At 34.0% G+C, this 20598-nt stretch overlaps 1 protein-coding gene across 2 annotated transcripts in view; it reads right to left on the reverse strand.

Moving 5' to 3' along the window:
- PPP4R4 (protein phosphatase 4 regulatory subunit 4) overlaps nt 1-20598 on the reverse strand; it is a 181529-nt gene that overhangs the window by 80651 nt on the left and 80280 nt on the right. For both annotated transcript variants that reach the window (XM_057488175.1, XM_036882001.2), the window contains exons 12-19: nt 18994-19071; nt 18070-18153; nt 17291-17473; nt 12965-13070; nt 11255-11402; nt 7216-7360; nt 4985-5026; nt 4811-4885 (exon numbers count right to left, since the gene is read on the reverse strand). In XM_057488175.1, coding sequence (XP_057344158.1) covers nt 4811-4885; nt 4985-5026; nt 7216-7360; nt 11255-11402; nt 12965-13070; nt 17291-17473; nt 18070-18153; nt 18994-19071 — 861 coding nt within the window. The remainder of the gene's footprint in view (nt 1-4810; nt 4886-4984; nt 5027-7215; nt 7361-11254; nt 11403-12964; nt 13071-17290; nt 17474-18069; nt 18154-18993; nt 19072-20598) is intronic.

Below are 20598 nucleotides of genomic sequence, written 5' to 3' on the forward strand. Positions count from 1 at the left end.
TTTCTTTAAAAAAATTGAGAGAAAAGGAAATGGTCTTTTGATATTTTTAAATGTCTTATTAAAGTATAATATATAGAGAGAATGTGCACATATTATAAATGCACAGATAAATGAATTGTCCCAAAATGAACACACCTATATAACCCACTCCTAGATCAAGAAACAAAATGTTACTAAAACTCTGGAATCCTTTATCCCAACAGAGCAAATATGCAAGAAAATCAATAAACATATCAAGTTCTGAACAAACCTGGCAAAACTGACTGTACAGAACAGTACAGCCAACAAGAGAATACACATTCTTTTCAAGTCCACTCATAAAGTAAAAAGACAACAGATGACAAGATAAAAAATGTCCACATAGAATTGGACAGCATAAAGAAAAGCCAAATGGAAATTCTAAAACTGAAAATAAAGCACATAAAACTGAAAAATAAAATATTAAGTGGGCTTAAAGGCAGTGTTATCTATTTTATCCATCTTTTCCTCTAATATATTTATTGATTATATGAATCACTGTAGTCTTGAAGACTTTGTCTGCTAAATCCAACATTAGGATCATCTGTGGGTCTTTTTCTGTTATCTGATTTTTTGTCTTGGGCTTTGGTCGTTCAGTCCTAAAATTTTTTTAGAGCTCGCTTATTCTCTACAGCTTCTACCACCAGCAATCCTAAACGTTAATCTTTCTTCAGAGGATTTCCACTTAAGTTTTTAATTTCCTAACACAATTATCTACAAAGAAATAGAAAATATAGAAAAAGAAATAAATGGGAATTTTAGAACTGAAAAATACAACACTGGAAATAAAAAAATTCAATGGATAGACTAAGCAGCCAAATGGACGAGACAGGAAGAGTTGGTGACAATGAAAATGAATCCACAAAAACTACACTCTTGAGTACCATAGAATTAAAAGAAAAAAGAAGAACAAAACCTCATGGACCTGTGGGACAATGTCAAAAGGTCTAACATATGTATAATTGGAGACTCAAAAGCAGAAGAGTGAGGAATTGGAATAGAACACATATTTAAATAAACAATGACTCAAACCTTCCCAAATTTGGGGAATGATACAATACATTTGACAGATTCAGAAAGCTCAGCAAATCCCAAACAGGATAAATTCGAAGTAAATTATGCCTAAACACATCAAAAGCAAACTGTTAAAAACAAAAGGTAAAGAAAGATTCTTGAAAGTAGCCAGAGAAAAATACAGAACAACAATTCAAATGAAAGCAGATATTTTATCAGATGCTATGGAGGAAAGAACACAGACAGAAATATATCTTTGAAGAACAGTAAGAAAAAGGCTATCAACCCAGAATTCCACATCCAATAAAAATATCTTTCAAGGATGAAGGCAATAATAAGACATTTTAGATAAAGGAAAACTAAGAGAATTTGTCACAAAATACCTGCACTCCAAAAACTGTTACAGAAAGTTCTTCAAGCTGAAGGGAAAAAAATAACAGAGGGAAATTTGGATCCTAAGCAATGAACAGAGAGTATTGGAAAAGGTAAACATAAGAGAGTAAACACAGACATATACTCTCGTAAGTTCTTCAATATACATATGACAGATTAAAGCAAAAATTCTAACACTGACTGGTGTGGTTTTCAATGCAGATGTAATTCTTTTCAAGTCCACTCATTTGTACTCATTTCCACTCATTTCAAGTCCACAATTGTAATATAAAGAAAGGTATAAAGTGGGTAAAGGGATCTCTATAGCTGTTAAATGAAGTGGTACAATATTAACAATAAGTAGACTCTAAAAGGTTAGGTAAGTATTACTGTCATCTCTAAAGAAACCAAAGAACAATTCCGCCCCACCGAAAAAAAAATAAAAAAGAAAGAAGACAGAGAACAACAATCACTAAGATAAGTATGAAGTAGGGGGTTATCACCATAGACCCTATACAGATTAGCAGGAATGTAAGGATATTTATAACCAACTTTATGCCAAAAAATGTGATAGCTGAAATAACACAGATGATTTTGGGGGGAAAAAAAAGTAACTGATCAAATTGACAAAAGAAGATACAGAATATCTGAATAATTTTATATCTATTAAAGTAATTGAATCAATTATCAAAATCCTTTCTAAAACAGGAATTTTGGGCCTTGATAATTTCACTAGTGAATTCTATCTAACACTCAAGGAAAAATTAAACCAATTTTATACAAACTTTGTCAGAAAACAATACTACCTATTGCATATTATAAGGTCAGAATAACTCTAATGTCAAATTTAAAAGATGCAAAAATCATTTTAAAAAGGGAAATTGTAGACCAATTTCACTATAAATTTATAAATATAGATGCAAATTCATTTAAAAAAACTAACCAAGAATCCAACACTAGAGAAAACGGCAGTATATCATCACCAAGAAGAGTTTAGCTTATCCTTGAAATACAAGATTGGTTTACCATTTGAAACATCAATGTAATTCAGTATTTTAACAGAATGAAATAGAAAAAGCAGTTATCATTTCTATATATGCAGGAAAATATTTGAAAAACTTATCAATCACTCATAACGATTCTCAGCAGAGAATAGGAGGGAACTTCCACAATCTGATAAAAGGCATCTATATAAAACCTATTGGTAACACCATACTTAACAATTGATCTGTTCCTATCTAAAATCAGTAAAAAGACAAGAATGCCTGCTTGCATCCCTTTTATTCAACTGTAGGTTTTTCATTATACTAGAGGCCCTGGACCTTGCAATAAGGCAAAAAGAAAAGGTATAAACACTGAATAGGAAGAAGTAATCTTGCTGTTACTTAGATATGACTTAAATGGCTCATGTAGAAAATCCTACTAGGTTTAAAAAACAAGTTCTATAATAAGCAAACTTATCAAGTTTGCAAATACAAAATTAATATACAAAAATCAACAGTATTCATATACTCCAGAAACAAAAACCTGGAAAGTGAAATTAAAAATTACAACTCCATTGACAATAATGTCAAAAATAATATACCTAGAAATAAATCTAACAAAAGATTTCCTTGAACTCTACACTTAACACTACCAAAATTACTGAGAAAAAAGTAAAGAAGAATAAATAAATGGAGTGCTAGACAGTGTTCACAGCTTAGAAGACTCATTTGTTAAGATGGTAATTCTTAAAATTAATCTATAGATGAATCCTAATTAACACAATCCTGAAGAAAATTCCAGCAGGCTTTTTGTAGAAATGGACAAACTGATTCTAAATTTTGTATCAAAATGCAAAGGACCAACACTGGTCAAAGCAATTATAAAGGAACAGAATTAGAAAACTTACTCTGCCTGATTTTAAGAATCACTGTAATGTTACAGTGATCAAGACAGTTTGGAATTGCCAAAAATATAAACATAAAATCAGTGGAACAGAATAGGGAGTCAACAAATAGACACCTACATATATGAACAATTTATTTTTTTTTTAAAAAAAGGTGCTAAGACAACTCAATGGTGAAAGGAAAGTTTTCAACAAATGGGCTAGAATAATTGAAAATGCAGATGGAATAATAAGCATATGAAACATTAACTTGATATCTATTATAGACCTAAATGCAAAACCTAAAACTAAAATTCTAGAAGAATACATAGGAAAAGGTCTTTGTAATTCTGGGATACACAAAAGATTCTTGGAATAAAAAAACATGAGCTATAAGGAAAAACTTGACAAGTTGGACTTAATCAAAATTAAAAACTTCTGTTCTTCAAAAGACACCATTAAGCAAACAAAACAATAAGCCACAGACTCCAAAAAATATGTATAAAATGTATATCTGACAAAGAGGTTGTATTCAAAGTGTATAAAGAACTCTTACACCTCAATAATAAGAAAATAACCCACTTAAAAATCTGAAAATATACTTTATCAAATAAGAGATAAGGGTAGTCAATAAACAAAAAAGATAGTATCACTAGGCATCAGGGATATACGATCGGAAACCACAGTGAGGTAGCATTACATGCTCACCCTGGGGAACTGCCACCACCACAGCCAATGGGAATGGAAAATGGCACAGTCACTTTGTAAAACAGTTTTTGTTTGTTTTTAAAGTAGGCATACCTTACCATACAATCTAGCCATTCCATTCTCAGGGATTTCCCCAAGAGAGATGAAAACACATATTCACCCAATGACTTCTTCACAAATGTTCATAGCAATTTTATTTGTAATACCCTCAAACTAGAAGTAACCCAAATGTCCATTAAGAGGTAAATAAACAAATTGAGATATATCCATGATAAGAAATACTCTCAGAAATAAAAAGGAATAAGCTACTGATATACGCAATAAGAGGGATGAATCCCAAAATAATTATGTTGATGGAAAGAAGCATTTAGAAAGAGATCACATAATATGTAATTAAATTTATATAAATTCTAGTTGCAAACTAATTTAGAGTGACAGAAACTAGATTAGTGGTTTCTGGGTACTAGTATAGAAGATATGGATGACAAAGGGGCACAAGGAGCCTTTGAGAAAATGGGCAAATTTAACATTTTGACTGTGGTAATGGTTTCAGGGATATGTCCATGTGTTAAAATTCATCAAATTATACAAATACATGCAGTTAATTTATGTCAATTATACTTCAATAAAGTAGTTTTTAAAGGCTCTCAAATGTAGTTTCCCTTCCAGTATATAAAAGAACTGATTTCAAAAGGTCAGAACTCTTCTTTGGTCATTTAGGAAAAAAAAAGTAGTGTGTGAAATTGAAAGATAGTATTTATGAAATTTAATAACAAAGCACAGTTAACACTGGTCAGAAGAGAGTATGTGTGTGTGCATGTGAAAACATACCATTTCCAAAAGAAGTAGTTCTTCTCTTTCTTTCTCTTGATCCAACAAATCTTTCTCATAAAACTTTTTCTGAAACTAAGTTTAAAGTTTAAAATGAAATTATGAAACACTGATGATGAGTTTTCTGCCAATTTTTAAATATTCCTTTCAACATAAGGTAAAGAATATACTCACAGCATCCATAGACATTTCCATTCTGTCCAGCTCTAACACAGTCTACAAAAAAAGGTTTTAAAATTACTCAACAGTAATTAAATTAAATCAACCATCACTTGTCAAAAGAACTCCTTTTCCAGAGGGAGTTTCAAAGGAGAGACTGTCTGCACTATGTAGAAGGCTCAATTAGAAACCCTCAAAGGTTCTTTCTAATACTGCATTGTATTTTTAATCAGCCTCTATCCATTAGTGCCACGTTCCATTTAAACTTTTAGAAGATTTTAAGCCCAAGAAGGACAGTCTTGAGGAATATTCTAAATATGGAACACATTCAATATAACTCATTTCTAATACCTCCCAGTGTTACTCTTTTCTGAATTTTCAGGAATACAAGGTAGTATTTGAATTTTTAAAAAACCTTTTAGCTTAATATATATGGAGCAAGCTATCATTTGGCTTAAAACCCTCAGTTCCTTTCCACAAAAACTTTTGATCATTATGACATTCTAACCAATAGAAAAAAGTTTTCTCTGAAAGTATTCTCTACATTTAGTATTTCTCATTCAGAATACATTAGTCTGAAACACATTTTTCAAACAAAGGTCCATCGAATCCAGGATTCTGTCTCTGAGAGAGGACAGTACTTCTCTACAGGAGTAACTCAGATAATTGAAATAAAATACATTTATATAATTATATGCCCAAAGCTATCCATTGCAAACATAATATTTGAAGCTTTATTTTTATGCTAAGGTTTATGAAAATTTTACAATGTATAAAAAGATATCACTCAAATAAAATTACTTACCACCTTTAAAAACTGGACAATCCTAGAATAAGCTATTCCATTTTTATCCCAAAGCTTTGTATAGTTTCTGCAGAGGTTCCCCTACCAATACTTCAGCTTGATAAACATTACACTATAGAATTTTCATGGGACAGATCAACTTCCTCATGTAACATGTATGTAAAATAAGAGCTGTACTCAAGAATAATCCATTGTAGATTTATAATCCATTAATTTAACTGTATCACTGTTATCCCTATTTATAGAGTCAGCTTATATTACCTGAGTTAATAAATTCTTTCAGAAAAGTAACACACCCTTTCATGTTTATTATTTTGTAAGTTAACTCCATAGCCTAAATTTCTGTAATTAAATGGTAAAGACAGAAATATCTGGTAGAAACAAATGTGTGTGTGTGTGTGAGGGCGCTCACACAGGTGCAGTCCAGACTCTGGGTATTTCTGGTTATTTCAAATGAAAAGGAATTCACATTTCAGCAAAATAAAATTATACTAATTAATATCAATATTAATTATACTAATTGCACTAGTTATCAAATCATGTTAGTAAAAAGCTTCTCATGTGACATCTCGCAATGACCTCTAAAAAAAAAAAAGAAAATATTAAAGGATTTTCTTTCTTTTTCTCACCATTGATGCTAAGTTAAAACATTATTAATTTCTCTCAGTACAAATAAATACTCAAAACTATGTGTCCTAAAGTTCACATTCAGATTCATAAATGTAATGACTTTAATCTGACCTAATCTTATACAAATATTACATACTCAGCAAAAGTCTTTGAAGACTATAAAGTATTTTACAGTTTGACTTTACTAACCCAAATTCTTACTGTTTTAGTTTCACAACATTCCCAAACAATCCCAACAACAAAAATAACTCTTAAGACACAATTGAAACAATGATACGCATTACTGAAAAAAGAATGCACTCAGGGGTTAGAGCTTTGCCTCCCACCTGGCTCTGCCATTACTAATATGATCTCAGGCAGACATTCAACATTTCCAGGTCTCTTGAGCTTCTGCAAAGGCAAACAGATCACTGAAGGCCCTTCCAGCCCTTCCAGGGCTAAGCTATCAAATGTGACTTTCCTGAATTTACCAACAAAGTTTTCCCAGATTATAAGCACTTATAAATAAAGTCTGGGGAATGAAGTATTCATTAGTTGAACAGTATTTATTGAATATCTAACTAAAATGTGTCAAATTCTCTCTCATGTAGCTTATATTACCACTAGCACAGTTGAATGTTGTAGTGTCCTTTAGAAGGACATTTCATATCCAGCTGTGGCACACAGCCGAATCAGTTCCTAATTCTTACTACTCTGGCAATGATATGTGTATTTTAATATACTGCTATCCTAGTAAGCTAAAACAGTGAACCTGTGATTAAAACTACCTTAAAGCAAGACATGCAAATATTGTGGCAAGAGGGATACTTACTCTTTTTACAATAGCCAGAACATCTTTATCTTTTTCTTGACATAGGAGTTTTCTCACACACATTTCTAACTGTTGAAGTAGATGCTTATCTGCAGGGATCTTCAGAGTAGATTTCACTTTGGGCAGTAAGCAGCAAAGTTTCATTCTGTAATAAATTAAACAGTATTTACTTTTGAGTGAATGTAATAACATAATAACATGAAATTGAAAGAAAAGTCAAGGTTTAGATAGCCTGGGAGATCACTTATTATGCAACAAATGTTGACGGAGTGCCTCTCGTGAGTCAAGCATTTATTATTCTGAGTGCTGAGATACAGCAGTGACTAAAACCAACAAAATTTTCTGCTTTCGTGGAGCTTACATTCTAGTGCAGGGTAATACACAAATATGTAAAATGTCTTTCAGATCGGGATAAGTGCTGTGGAGAAAAATAAAGCAGGGAAAGAAGACAGGGAGTATCAGAGGAGAGGGACTACAAGCTTAGAAAAGGGTCAGAGTGCTCCAGTGAAGCCTTCAGAAGCCTTCACTGAAGAAATGACATTTAAGCAAAGACATAAAGAAAATTAGGGTATAAGCCCTGTGAGTATCTGGGGAAGAACACAGAGGCAGACACTGCAGTAAGTACAAATGCCCGCTGGGGGCTCTTCCCTTAGGTGTTGCCCTAAATTAGCAAATCGGTTCCAGGGGTAGAGCCAAGCAAAAATGAGACTAGTAGGAGACCTCAGAGAAGCAACAGGAGACCAGCTCATGTAGGGCCTTGCAAGCCACTGTTTGGAAACTGGCTTTTATTTTGAGAGCAAGAAGTGATGGAGGGTTTTTCAGAGAGGAGTGAAGTGATCTGACAAGGTTTCAAAAGAATCATCTAGGCTACTGTATTGACATTAACCTGTTGGTGGTCAAGGACAGGAGGGAAACAATAGTGGCGGCTCTGGCAACAATTCAGGCAAGAGGTGACAGCGGCTTGAACCAGTGTTAGCAGCTGAGGTGGTGAGAAGTGGTTGGATTCTGAAAATATTTTTTAAGCAGCAGGATGTGTCCAGGGATTGGAGGCGGAGTGACAGAAAGGAGATAAGGTTTTGACCTGAGCAAGTGGCAAGAAGAAATGGTTGTTTACTGAGACAGAGAAAACTGCAGAAGGAGCAAGTATAGATGAGGAAGACAGGGATTCACTTTGGGGCAGATTAACTCTGAGGCGCCTATTAGATGTTCAGTGGAAATGCTAAGTGCGCAGCTGCCTCAATGAGTCTTCTGTCCAGGGTGGATGTCCACGTTGGAGATACACAGTCAGGAACCTTCTGCGTACAGATGATAGGTAAGCCATGAGACTGGAAGACCACCAAGGCAGTAAGTACAGTTTGAGAAGAAAAGAAAAGGAGAGAGGATGGGGTACCATCCCAGTCTGGACTGGGTTGATAAGGAAGCAACAAGCCGAGTGGAGAATGCCGGAGAGGTGAGAGGACACGAGGAAAGCATAGAAACGAAGAGGCAGCGCAGAAAATGTTCAGCTTTGCTCAGCTAAAACTCTCGCTTTGCCAGGGCTGGTTTTAGAGAAGGATGTGAGTGGCTGTCTATTTTTTGTCTGCTGTATTTATTCTGTATGCTCTCCACATACTATTTCTAGGCCAAACCTTGAGACCACTAAGTCCCTTCCTAGGCTTTCCAGGATGCTTTCTCAGTGGAGCCATCTGTTGGAGATTCTTCTTATACAACAAAATTCGTCTTAATTATTTAACCAAAAAGGTGAAAGAAGTTCCTTCTCTAGAAATTTCAGCTCTGTACATAGCAATAATTGTCTCAAACTCATTCCAGTCTCACCCCAGATACTGTGATGCTTTCTCTAATGAAGGGCCCCATTTACCCCACAGAGGAAATATTTCATTTCTGGCAGCTGAGGAGAAGGCTCCTTTGAATACCAACAGCCTTTTTTCAGCCTTAATATTGTCTAGACACAATAAATTTAATTTTGAACATTCACTTAGGGAAAAATAAAAACAACAGTCTATGCACACTTTATTCTTTATAACCAAAGGCGGGTCTAGAAAATATATATTCAACAGAAGCTTCTGGGCCAATGAGATTATAAAGATTTTCAAATTAGGAATCACACCTTCCTGGTAAACTAAATTCTTTATGTGTACTATCTCAGTATTTATTCCTCAGAACACCCTATGAATTAGTACTAAAAGGAAATGGGTGCACAGAGGGGTTTTGTAACTTGCCCAAAAACACACAGCTACTCTAGAGGTAGAAATCAGCTGAGACAGGGTGGCTCCAGAAGCTCTCCTCCTAACCCGCACGATCTGCACACTCTGGCCTGTAATGCCCCTCATTCTGTTTGCACGTCTCTACAGCACTAGGCAAAAGCTTTTGTACCCAAAAGCCAGTTAGTAGATGGTGTTGCCGGACCTCCTTGTTTGGCCGTGGCTGCCCAGGCAGCAGAGTGGAAACCAAGACAAATTGCTGTATGATGAACTCTAATCCAAAAAAAATTATACCAAAATTCATGGAGTGATACTCAGTTCATCTCCCTTTGCCTTTTGAATTGGCAGGTTGCTGAGAGTCATGTGTCTTAGAGTCAATGCTACGCTATTAGTCACACTGATGTAAGTAGAGATGACATTTACTTTCAAATGATTTTTTGTCAACTGCTTGATAAGTGATAATTCATTACTTTGGAAGCTGCTTTTCTAGAATCCCAACTCTAATTTGCAAAATGTTAACAATGTGGTTAGACATATTAGTTATTTAGCAAGAGCTAAATTCTAAAGAACTATCAACAAGTTCTTTAAATTTACTTTAAATCTCAAGTCCCATTTATAAAACCCCACCTCTCAGTTACATAGCACAGATAAGATACACAAAATACTGAAGCCAATGTAGTTGCACTTTTTATAATTTCTCACGTTAAAAGTACAACACAAAAACCAGTATCTAGATTTGTTCCCCTTAAATAATGCTCACAAAAGTTCTGTTTAACTTTACAACATCTTTTGACAATTCTTCCTGGTATAGTCTCTCTCAACAGCAACACTGTCAGTCTACACTTACTGCCTTGCCAATCCTTCCCTTAAAAAGTATTAAATGTGTTGCCTGCAATTCATGTCAATTGTTTATAAAAGATACGCCTACGTCACACATGATAAAACTAAGTGTGGCTAGCATGCGAACACTCAGCAGGGAGCTCTGCAGTCTTGTATAGGAAGTCTTGGCCAACTGACTGCCTGTGTCTCTCTTGCTACAGATCTAAGTTGGGAACAGAAACACAGAGCATGTAACACAGAAATCGAATAGCTAAAGTCTTAAAATTATTTTTGACCCATTATGCAATGTCCAAACAACTCTTAAGAAATAGTTATGTGAGTACTTGATTCCACTGATTTGTACACTTAAAAAATGGTTAAAATGGTAAATTTTATGTTATGTATTTTTATAATTAAAAAAAAAAGAAATAGTATGCTTACTTTGGAAGGAAAAAGAAGCAAAACATATTTCTTCTGTTTTTCTATTTCCAAGCCATTTTCAGGCCTGTTCCATCTAAATTAACAATCAACTAATCAAGTCCAATTTAACATTTACCAGATATCAAAAATGTGAGGCAGCTGAACATAGGAAAAAACAAGAAAGACTTCAAAACAGCCCTATTTCTCTGAGTAAATGGATCCCTAAAATTGGACAGATCTTCCCCAACTTTGAACTACTTTTTTTCTTTAGTCTTAGAAGACAGATAATTAAGAATATCTACTCAGCCTTCTCTTGATGCCAACGTGTATATCCAAGTGGCCAGAAAAGCCTGCCAGTTTGGCTTTGACTACTGTTCCCTCAACCCAATCAACGCAAGACCTGAAACAGTGTTAAAAGATCGTTCTTCCAAGTCCTAGTGAGGCTCATCCATTAAGATTACTGAAAATTTCAAAGCAAGTATAAATTCTTTACTTACTTTTTAAAAATTTACTATGAGAAAGATTTTGAATATGTTCATTACAGTAGATACATAAAAAATACAAATTTATTCAAATATTTTCTTGGGCTGGTACCATACCTCACATTGGCCACTGGATCATGTGTCAGTTCAATTGCAGGTAGAAAGAAATATTTACAGAAAAATGATTTGGAAAAGATCTCTATAATAAATTCACAAGTATCCAAAAATCGAAGTCTATTCCAGTAACTTTTTCCTTGGCCCAGTTCTAGAAACAACAATATCAAAATTATCATAAGTTTAACTTTCCCTACATGAAATTACATGTGACAAAATCTGACACACAAAATCCATGACAAGTTGGTTAATACCCACAATTTGTTTAGCCAATACAAGAGATAAGAGAAAAAATCCTATTATGTACCCCAAATTTGTAGACCCCCACAAATAATACCTCAAAAACCAGAAAAAAATGTATTAAATATTATATTCAATTCCACAGAGTTTATTAAATATTTAGTGACTATAGCTACTGTTTTCTGATCAACCTTAGCCCTATGTGCTAAGTACCCTACACATATTATCTCATTTAGTCCTGGAAAACAATCCAATGGGATAAGCATATACTTCCCCTCCTGAATGATAAGGATACTGTGATTCACAGAGGGTGAAGTTAGAGCAGCTAAGCCCAGAGCTAGAATTCAAAAGTAGGTATTTATAACTTCAAAATCTTTAACCAATCAATCAACTGGCAATTAATTATTGACAGTTAACTGTTCATCAATCAACTGTTCTTTCTCTCATTTCCTTAAAAATGCGCTGAAGTGGATAAAGCCATATGTAAACACAGTATTTTTGATAATAATTCAGGCAATATTTCAGGGATATTAATCTTCAAAAACAAAATTCTCACTATTTAAATCCAGATAGAATCTCTTGAAATTTGAATTTACTCTACATGTGAGGTCCTACCACTGAAAAATGAAAATTGAATTAAAACAGAGTAAAAAAAGAAAGATTAAAGCATTTTATTGTATGTATCTAAATTTCTTTTTAAGTATAGTGAGCATAATTTTTCTTAAATGGAATTTCATGGACTCTAATTTTTTGAAAGTGATAATCCATACATAAAATGGTAAATTCCAGTCAGTTACCCAGAAAATCCTATTACCTGCCTATGTGGGTTAAAAAGAGTCTAATAAAAGGATTAACACATATGGTCAAACCAATTACATAATAATTAAAAGCTCACTAAACGTGTATATGTGTGGGCAACTATTTCTAGAATTAATACTTTCACTAAAGGTTTTTGTCTTGACTGCACCCCTTAGCAAACTAAAATAAATTTGCACTTGTTAGCTGACATTTTTTGAAGATATTATAAACCATCTAGGCTTATCAGATTCATATTCATGTATGCTATCAACTCTACTGAAGGGGAGGAAAAAAACTCATTCTGTTAATATTTTAAAAAGAAATTAAAATTAAGTTATTAGATTAATGAATATTCTACTTATATTTTAGTTCCAAATGCTATTTCATCAGGGTAGAAACTGGGCTTTCAACCTAAGTATACATATATTGGTTCTCCAATGTAGAAATTCACAAAAGAAGGCCCAGAGTAATTATCGTTTTCCTTCATCACAGATCTGATCCTGACATAAAGACTTCTAAAACAAACCAAAAATATTAACCTACAAAACTCAAATAAAAACATATTCTAGATATTTACATCAGCCTGATTATTCATGGCATAATGATAAAGTCAGATCTAACAAGGCCAACCAGTTTACTTTCTGTTTTTTAAAATGAGATACAATGACTACTTACGTTCAATTAATTTTTGAATGACCTCATGTCTCTGCTCCTGTTTACGATTATAACGTAGAAAAATGCAGAGAGTTCTTGAAGCTGCCTTTTGGACAGGTAAGACATTCTTAAAGAAAATAAGTAAGAAAAGATAATAAACCAGTCTACTAGTATACATTCTGAATAATTTGTCCCATAAATCAATTTTAAGTTACTGACTAAAAGTATAAAAAGTATTGTCTGCCTCTCAAATCAATGTGGAAGTTTTCCTAATTTAATGTTAATATCACTCAAGCAATCAACAAATATATCACATCGCAAAGTCAACTTAATCTGGCAGAGTCACTTCCAAATCAGCCAGATTTGATTTATAATTGACTTATTCCTGTGTCACTTCATCTCAAGTGACAGTCTCCCCAAATACATCTCAGCCACCCATTCCCTTAGCCATTCCCTGGATCCTGTCACTCCTTTATTCAACAAACATTTTCAAGAACAAATGCTGCATTAGGTACATCAAAAATGTGCCACTTCCAAAATATAAATTTAGAGATCCTATGATCAGGTATACTTTTCCATCCTTCTGCCTTACTTCCGCCTCTTCAACTTCAACATTATTCACTGATATCCCAGGTCCACAACAGGTAAAGCATAGAATCCCAGGGACACCATGTCAGTGACTGTTACCAGGGTTCTAAATGCCTTTGAGCTTCTCACACCACTGGGCAGAACCTGAATTTGGTTCAAATTAAGTTTGGATTCAAACTATGGATTAGAGAAAAATATCTCAACCAGATGTAATGCATCCAGTATAAATTCATGTTCACCATCTTGACTTACATATAAATATTACAAGATTTAATTCTTAAAGACTGTTACAGTGGGGATGGATCCTTGAAGTTCAAAAAGAACAATACTTTGCTGAGAGAATACTGCCTGCTAGCTCCTCTCATATTTCATACAAGTTATTTTCATTCTATTGAGTACTATTCCATGTGTTTTTAATCTGTTGCATATAAGAGAGAATAGTCACTATGAATTAGAACATAAAATGTAAGGAATGCATGTAAACAGAAACATCACTGGAATTAAGAAATGAATTTTAGATAATCAAGCTACATAAAAAGATGCTACTCTTTTCTTTCAGTTTGTGTATACTAATAGAATTTCAAATGCATAAATGCTAGTAATATGAAAATATGTATACCTTGAGCATCATAAAATAAGGTAAGTTATCTTTTGGGCTAGAAATCAAAGATAAATGTAATCATAGCAAAAACATACAAAGCCAGATTGAAGAAGGTGTGACAATTTAAGTACACAAATAATGAGCAGTTGATTAAAACATTATTTAATATTTTTAAATGCTATAAAATAAAGAGACAAACCATAAACAAATTAATTTGTCACCAGTGGAAATGACTACTGCACCAACTCCTAGCTCTGAAAATTAATCATTAGAGGGAAAGGATTAAGAATTTATCCCACCTTTACATGAAGAAATGTATTTCAGGGTAATCAGATTACCCAAGTGGATGAAGAAAAGCAGTTCTTCACAGAAGAATGCTGTCAGAAATGTGGAAGAAGTGACAGAATATTTTAAAATCACTCTTCTGCAAGTTCTAATGAAATAACTGATACAGGAAGGTTCATCAGTGGATGCTGAAACTAATGTGTAAAAGTTGATTGGCAACTGGTATTCCAAGTGCTGAAATGTCAGCTTCAGACTGCAGTGCAGATCACAAGGGAGAAAACAATTTTCAGGTGAACAGCCACCACCTGTACAGCCATTCTTAGCTCTCTTACAGAGGAACAACTGTCCAGATATGATGGAATATAAAATACATGGCATTTATGAGATATTCTTGCCTAAAATGTTTAATCTAAAACTCAGCAATCTTTTAGATCTAACTTCCAGTTTATAATATGGAGAACAAACAAATTAGCACCATGAAGAAGCATTCTAACAAATACAGAGTTGGAATATCCTACAGGACAACTAAGTCTCCTCCACAATTCAAATGTCATGAAAAAGTGGGAAAAGGGAAAAGAAGGACTCCGTTCTAGATTAAAAGTGAATGAAGAGCTCCAACAACCAAAGGCAATGTACAGATCTTAATTGGATCTTAAATGGAAAAAACAACTGTAAAATAATTTGGGGGATCACTGGTAAATTTTAGTATGTACTGGACAGATAATAAATGATATTAAATAACTTTATTTTGTTAAGTGTAATGATTGTATTGTGATGGTATAGGAGAATGTCCTGTTTTAGAGATGAATACTGAAATATTTAGGGATAAAATATAATGATATCTGTTATTTAAAATTCTTCAGTACCATGAAATAGAAAAGGCAAAATATGGCAAAATATTAACTGTCAAATCCAGGGGATGGGTATATGAGGGTTCATCACAGTATTTTCTCTGCCTTTGTGTATCTTTAAATTTTTTTCATAACAAGTGGAGAAAAGAAATTTATGTCATTCCTCCACTCAAAACCTTCCAGAGATCTCCCTTGTTTTAGAGAATACAACCCAGATGCCAACTCCTGGCCTAAAATACCTGTGCCATGGGCCTGGCACCTCCCAAGCCTCCTCTCTCTCTACCCACAGCTCTCCCACTCCCTCTCTCTGGCTTCCTCGCTGCTCCACACACAACCAAGCACACCCTGTATCACACCTTTGCACTCTCTACTGCTTTAGCCTGGACCACCTGTCCTTTAGACATCTGCACAGTCATCCGCTTACTTTGTTCACACCTCTGCATGCCTCTTCTTCATCAGAGAGGACTTTGTCCTGCCCAAGGCATCCACAATAGCATCCCAGGACCCTCTGTCACTTTTTTCTCCTCTACTCTGCGTTAGAGTTCTTCATCGTACTTTCCATACCCGACATACTATAGATGCCTGTGTCTATTTGTCACCTGTCTCTAGTAGACTGTAAGGTTCCATGAGAATAGATCCTTTGTCTCTTATGTTCACTACTGTATTCCTATTACCCAGGAGAGTCCTTAGCACATAGTAAATGTTTCAAAAATTTTGTTGAATGAATGAATATTATGACCATTAGGTATGGAACTAAACATAAAACTCTCTTTTCCAGAGAATACTGAAACAGAATATATGTGTCCTCTTTAATTATGGAAAATGTGCTACAATTATTATATATCTCCTTTCAAGTTCAGAATTATCTCCTTGTAAAAGAAAACAGTAGAGCAAATCTCTTAGGCTTAAAAGTATTTTGTTCACACTGTATGTTTTAAGTCATTACTCTTTCCTGATAAGAGAAGCTAAAAATATGGCTCCTAAAAACATAGCTCCCTAAACAACATGCCTGCTAACAATTAGGTTGAGACAAACAATTAAGATGAAATTTCCCAGCACTTACCATCACCTGTTAATATATTTACTTATTTTATTATTTATCACCAAGCACACCACCTCCACTTCAGAATGCAAGCTCCATTAGACCAAGATTCTGTCTTGTTCATTCCTATATGCCCAACTCTCAGAACAGTGCCTGACACATAGCATGCACTCAAGTAATTACTGAATAAAATAATTAATAAGCTCTGCTCAGTTTTATATGAAATTTCATATACATTACACTCATGCATTGTCCTCTGGTAAGGATGTTACTGGTGTAAAAATCCCTGCTGAGGATTGTTACATCTATAACATAACTTTATCCTCTGGGTTTTACTTTGATACATGAAATAAACTTACAGAAGTATTAGCTCATGAAATGTATGCCTTTTTTCTTTTTTTGCTTAAATTATAAATGACACCAATAAAGTCCATTTTTTTCTCTTTTTAATCTTTAATTTTAAGGTTGTCCATAGTAAGGCATGCATGTTTTTGGCATAAACTTCATCTGCTACATAACCACTCTTTAGGTAACTATAAAAGTAACCCTGCTAATACTGAGGAACACAGGAGGGCTTGGCAAGCAGCACAGCTGAGGGAGGCACCAAGGCCATGACACCAAAGGTGCATGCCAGGGCAGAAGGCACTTTACCATCAAGATCACTGGCTTCTGCCAACCGTCCTCTTGAGAACTATGTTAAGTTTGAAGCAAGTCTGTTTACACTCTCCCTCGCAATACAAAAACAAGTGAAGGTACCACCTGTTCTTTCCTTAATTCAGCTACATAGAAGATGATCAAAAGAATTAGCGGAGATGCAAAGGGAAACTTGTGCTCCCTCCTAGGAACCTCAGAAAAATATGTACTTCTAGGCAAAATGGAATGAACTGAGTTTGTCATACTCTTAAGTAAATGTGAAGGATTTGTTAATTCCAAAATCAGGCATGCATTCAAAAGGATAAGATAAAAGGTATTGGGCTCACATTTGTCAACACGATTGTGAACATTCTCTGTAAGAAATGATAATAAATCTGATCACTTGATATGATATGTGGCAGACAGGCATATTTCTGTAGCAGCTTCTCATGAGTTCTCCATTTTAAAGAGGCTGCAGCTCGCTGTTCAGCAGCTGTGAGTGCTGGAATCAAGTCTGGCAGAGGTGCTAACTGAAACAGAAAACATATCAAAAGAACTGGTGACAATAAACCAGCTGCAGCATTTGGTCAATTATTCAGCCCTACTATACACTGAGCAGACGAGAACTTTTGCTCATTTCAGAACTTAGGAAGCATCGCAGCTGCCAGAAGGAAACAATTATCTGGTGAAATCAAGTACTTTTTCAAAAATCCATAAGTATAATTTATGGTTACTGGAAACAAAATTTTGAGATAGAGACTGGGATTCATGATTCTTCTAACTAAAGCTAAACTTACTACATTTCTCTGTCAGCAAACTTACCTTCTTTAACGAGGAAAATTCCTACTGTTTTGTCCTTACCAGTTGTTATTCTTGGAATAATAATTAACACCAAATAAAACTGAAAATATGAACGTAAACACCAAGGACAATAAGTAAGAATCATGGTAATACAAGGATTGTAGAGGAAATTCAAGCTGTTGAAACTCCAACAGACATTACTAAGCATCTACTATGGGATAAACACTATGTTAAATGTTCTCCATACATTGTTTAATTGATTCCTCACAATTCTGTAGGGTAAGGTGATATTTATTAAGATACTTTTTTGATACATGGAATTTACCTTATTTTCTTGAACACTGCTTTCTCCACCAGTAGACATAAGTTCCAGGATTTCTGGAAGATGATCTATAAGAGCATCTAGTACCTTTTAACAGAGATATTTGATTACTCTTATGAGGATTACTATTTTTTCTAATTTTAGATCAGTTAACTTCACATGTCAACTTCTATGGAGAACTAGTGCTATTTACCAAACAACACTGTTGAGATTTCTATTTTCTTACTCTGCCATCATCTTGCTGGAAAGCTTAGAAACATGATCAACTACCTTGATCAAGTGACACTGGAAAAGAAATTAGTATATTTGCCTCCTGATGTTGTTCAAATAGTCTAGATTTGGGACAGCTATTTCTATATAACCAATATGGTGAAAAACTGCCTCCCAACTTTCGAAAAGCAACTTAAGTCAGATAACATCCTCAGTGATGTCTAAAAGTTGATGAGCTGAGCTTTAGCAAGCTAGTAGTCATTTAGATGAATAGGGAATACCAAATACAGCATCAAAATAAAGTATTTGTAAGTCTACATAGGTATACCCCCAAACAACACTGAGAGAAAAAAGATATAAAATGTGACATATATGATTACAAATGTGTAAAATAAAAACCTTTATATAGATAAAAACTTTTTAATGAAAAAACATAAAATAGTAAATGATTGGATCTAAAGGTACTCTTTAATCTACTTTTTGACAATTCCCATATTTTCTTTAATAGACAAAGATTCATATATTTACATATATTAAGTGTATTTTTAAAACCTGATATTTTTAAATGTCTATGATACAGTAGCACACTGACTTGAAGCTTTTGAGGCTAATAAGCTAAAAGAATCAATAAAATCCCCAAGATGTAGGAAAAAAAAGCATTGATATATTCAGACTTAACATAAAACAAGTAAAAACCAAAGAGTAAGATGATATTACCTCTAGTGATTCATCTTGTAATAATGTTATTAGTTCTTTATGTATTAAATATACTCCAGAATTCAGAAGTTTAGACACCTAAAATGTAGCAATAAAGTCTCTCAGATTTGAAATTGCTAGACATATAAAGGTTATAATAATGTTATTAAAAAATACATCCCTGTGAGACATTTCTTCTAAAATAAGACTAGCTTACAACATAAATATAAAATTAGATTTCTAGAAAAATCAATTGCATACATAACCACTTTTGAGTCTGCTTCATAACTTGGAGTGTATAGGTGTGGGCAAGGGAAGTGAACATATGCACGTGGGAAATGCAGAAGAATGGATTTGTCAGAGTCACCATTTTCCTATCACAAGTAATAATAAGCCCATGGGTGCCTCTAGTTCATATTTTGAAGTCTTAGAGAAGCCAACAGGGTCTTATAGAATATCTCAGGCCTATGAGCATCTATCCTGGTTCACAGCTTCCCAAAAAGGGCAAGTTCTACAGAAGGGCCATAGTGATAGAGAGATAGAGATAACTCCTAAGCAAGTAAAACACCAAAGACTTCTCCCATCAAAGATTTTAATCAGCATCAGAGGACTTGGGTGAGTCTAGACTAATCCAACTGCCTTGTGAATAGTTTTTTTTTTTTTTCCCTCCAGACAAACTCAGAGCCCACAATAGTAAATTCGCCAGTTTCTACTTCACTTTGTATTTTTTACATATTGGGCTTCTGAGTAAGGTTTAATTTGGGGGGAAAAAAAGCTTCCTGGACAAAGAAAGTTTTTTTAAGATCTTTGCTCTATAGGGTTACATTTGACTTGTTAATATTTCCAAATTATATTTTTCTGAAAAACAAGAAAAAAGTTAGAACATATTAATTATCAGAATCTAGCAAAAACAATTTTGTTAGGAAAATTTAAATCCACCAGTGGATTTTCATTATTTAAAAGAACAAGCCTAGACTAACAATTCATTTTATGGAGTATTATTAACCTACTTATATGGTAAGACTGTGAGAATATGGAAACTAGCCACCCAGCAAATAGCTAGATCAACAATGTCCAAACACTCCTTCCTTCCAGTTAAATATTATTGCATATGTATTTCAATATGTTTATTTATATGGTGCCAAATGTCCGATATAAAACATGAATACAAGTGAAATATTCAAGGGCTGAGATAAAAATAAACATAGAGACTCAAACATTACATAATCTTACATGCTCAGACTCAAATTTTGTGTAACCATCTCAGGAGAGAATTCATCGAGACAAACAGAAGCATGCATGGTAACCAAGCCTAAAGGCCCACTTACTACACACTGGAGGCGAGTATGTCACTCAGCCAGCCAGTGCCCTGTCTACTCCCCTCCTCCAAAAGCAAATTTCTACAGGTATATTTACAAAGATGACTTAATTGGGCAACAATGGACTTTTTAAAATTAATTAGACTATTTAAGAGGAATATTTCCTAGATTTTTTACAATGAACATTTCATTCATACCAGAAAAAAATTTTATTCAAAATAAGCAAAGACTATCACCCAACAACCAAGAGAGTCTTAAGTAACATTCATAATGATGCCATGGATAGTCTACACACTTTCAACTCATC

Source organism: Manis pentadactyla, chromosome 11 (genome assembly GCF_030020395.1).
Source record: "Manis pentadactyla isolate mManPen7 chromosome 11, mManPen7.hap1, whole genome shotgun sequence".
Lineage (NCBI taxonomy): Eukaryota > Metazoa > Chordata > Mammalia > Pholidota > Manidae > Manis > Manis pentadactyla.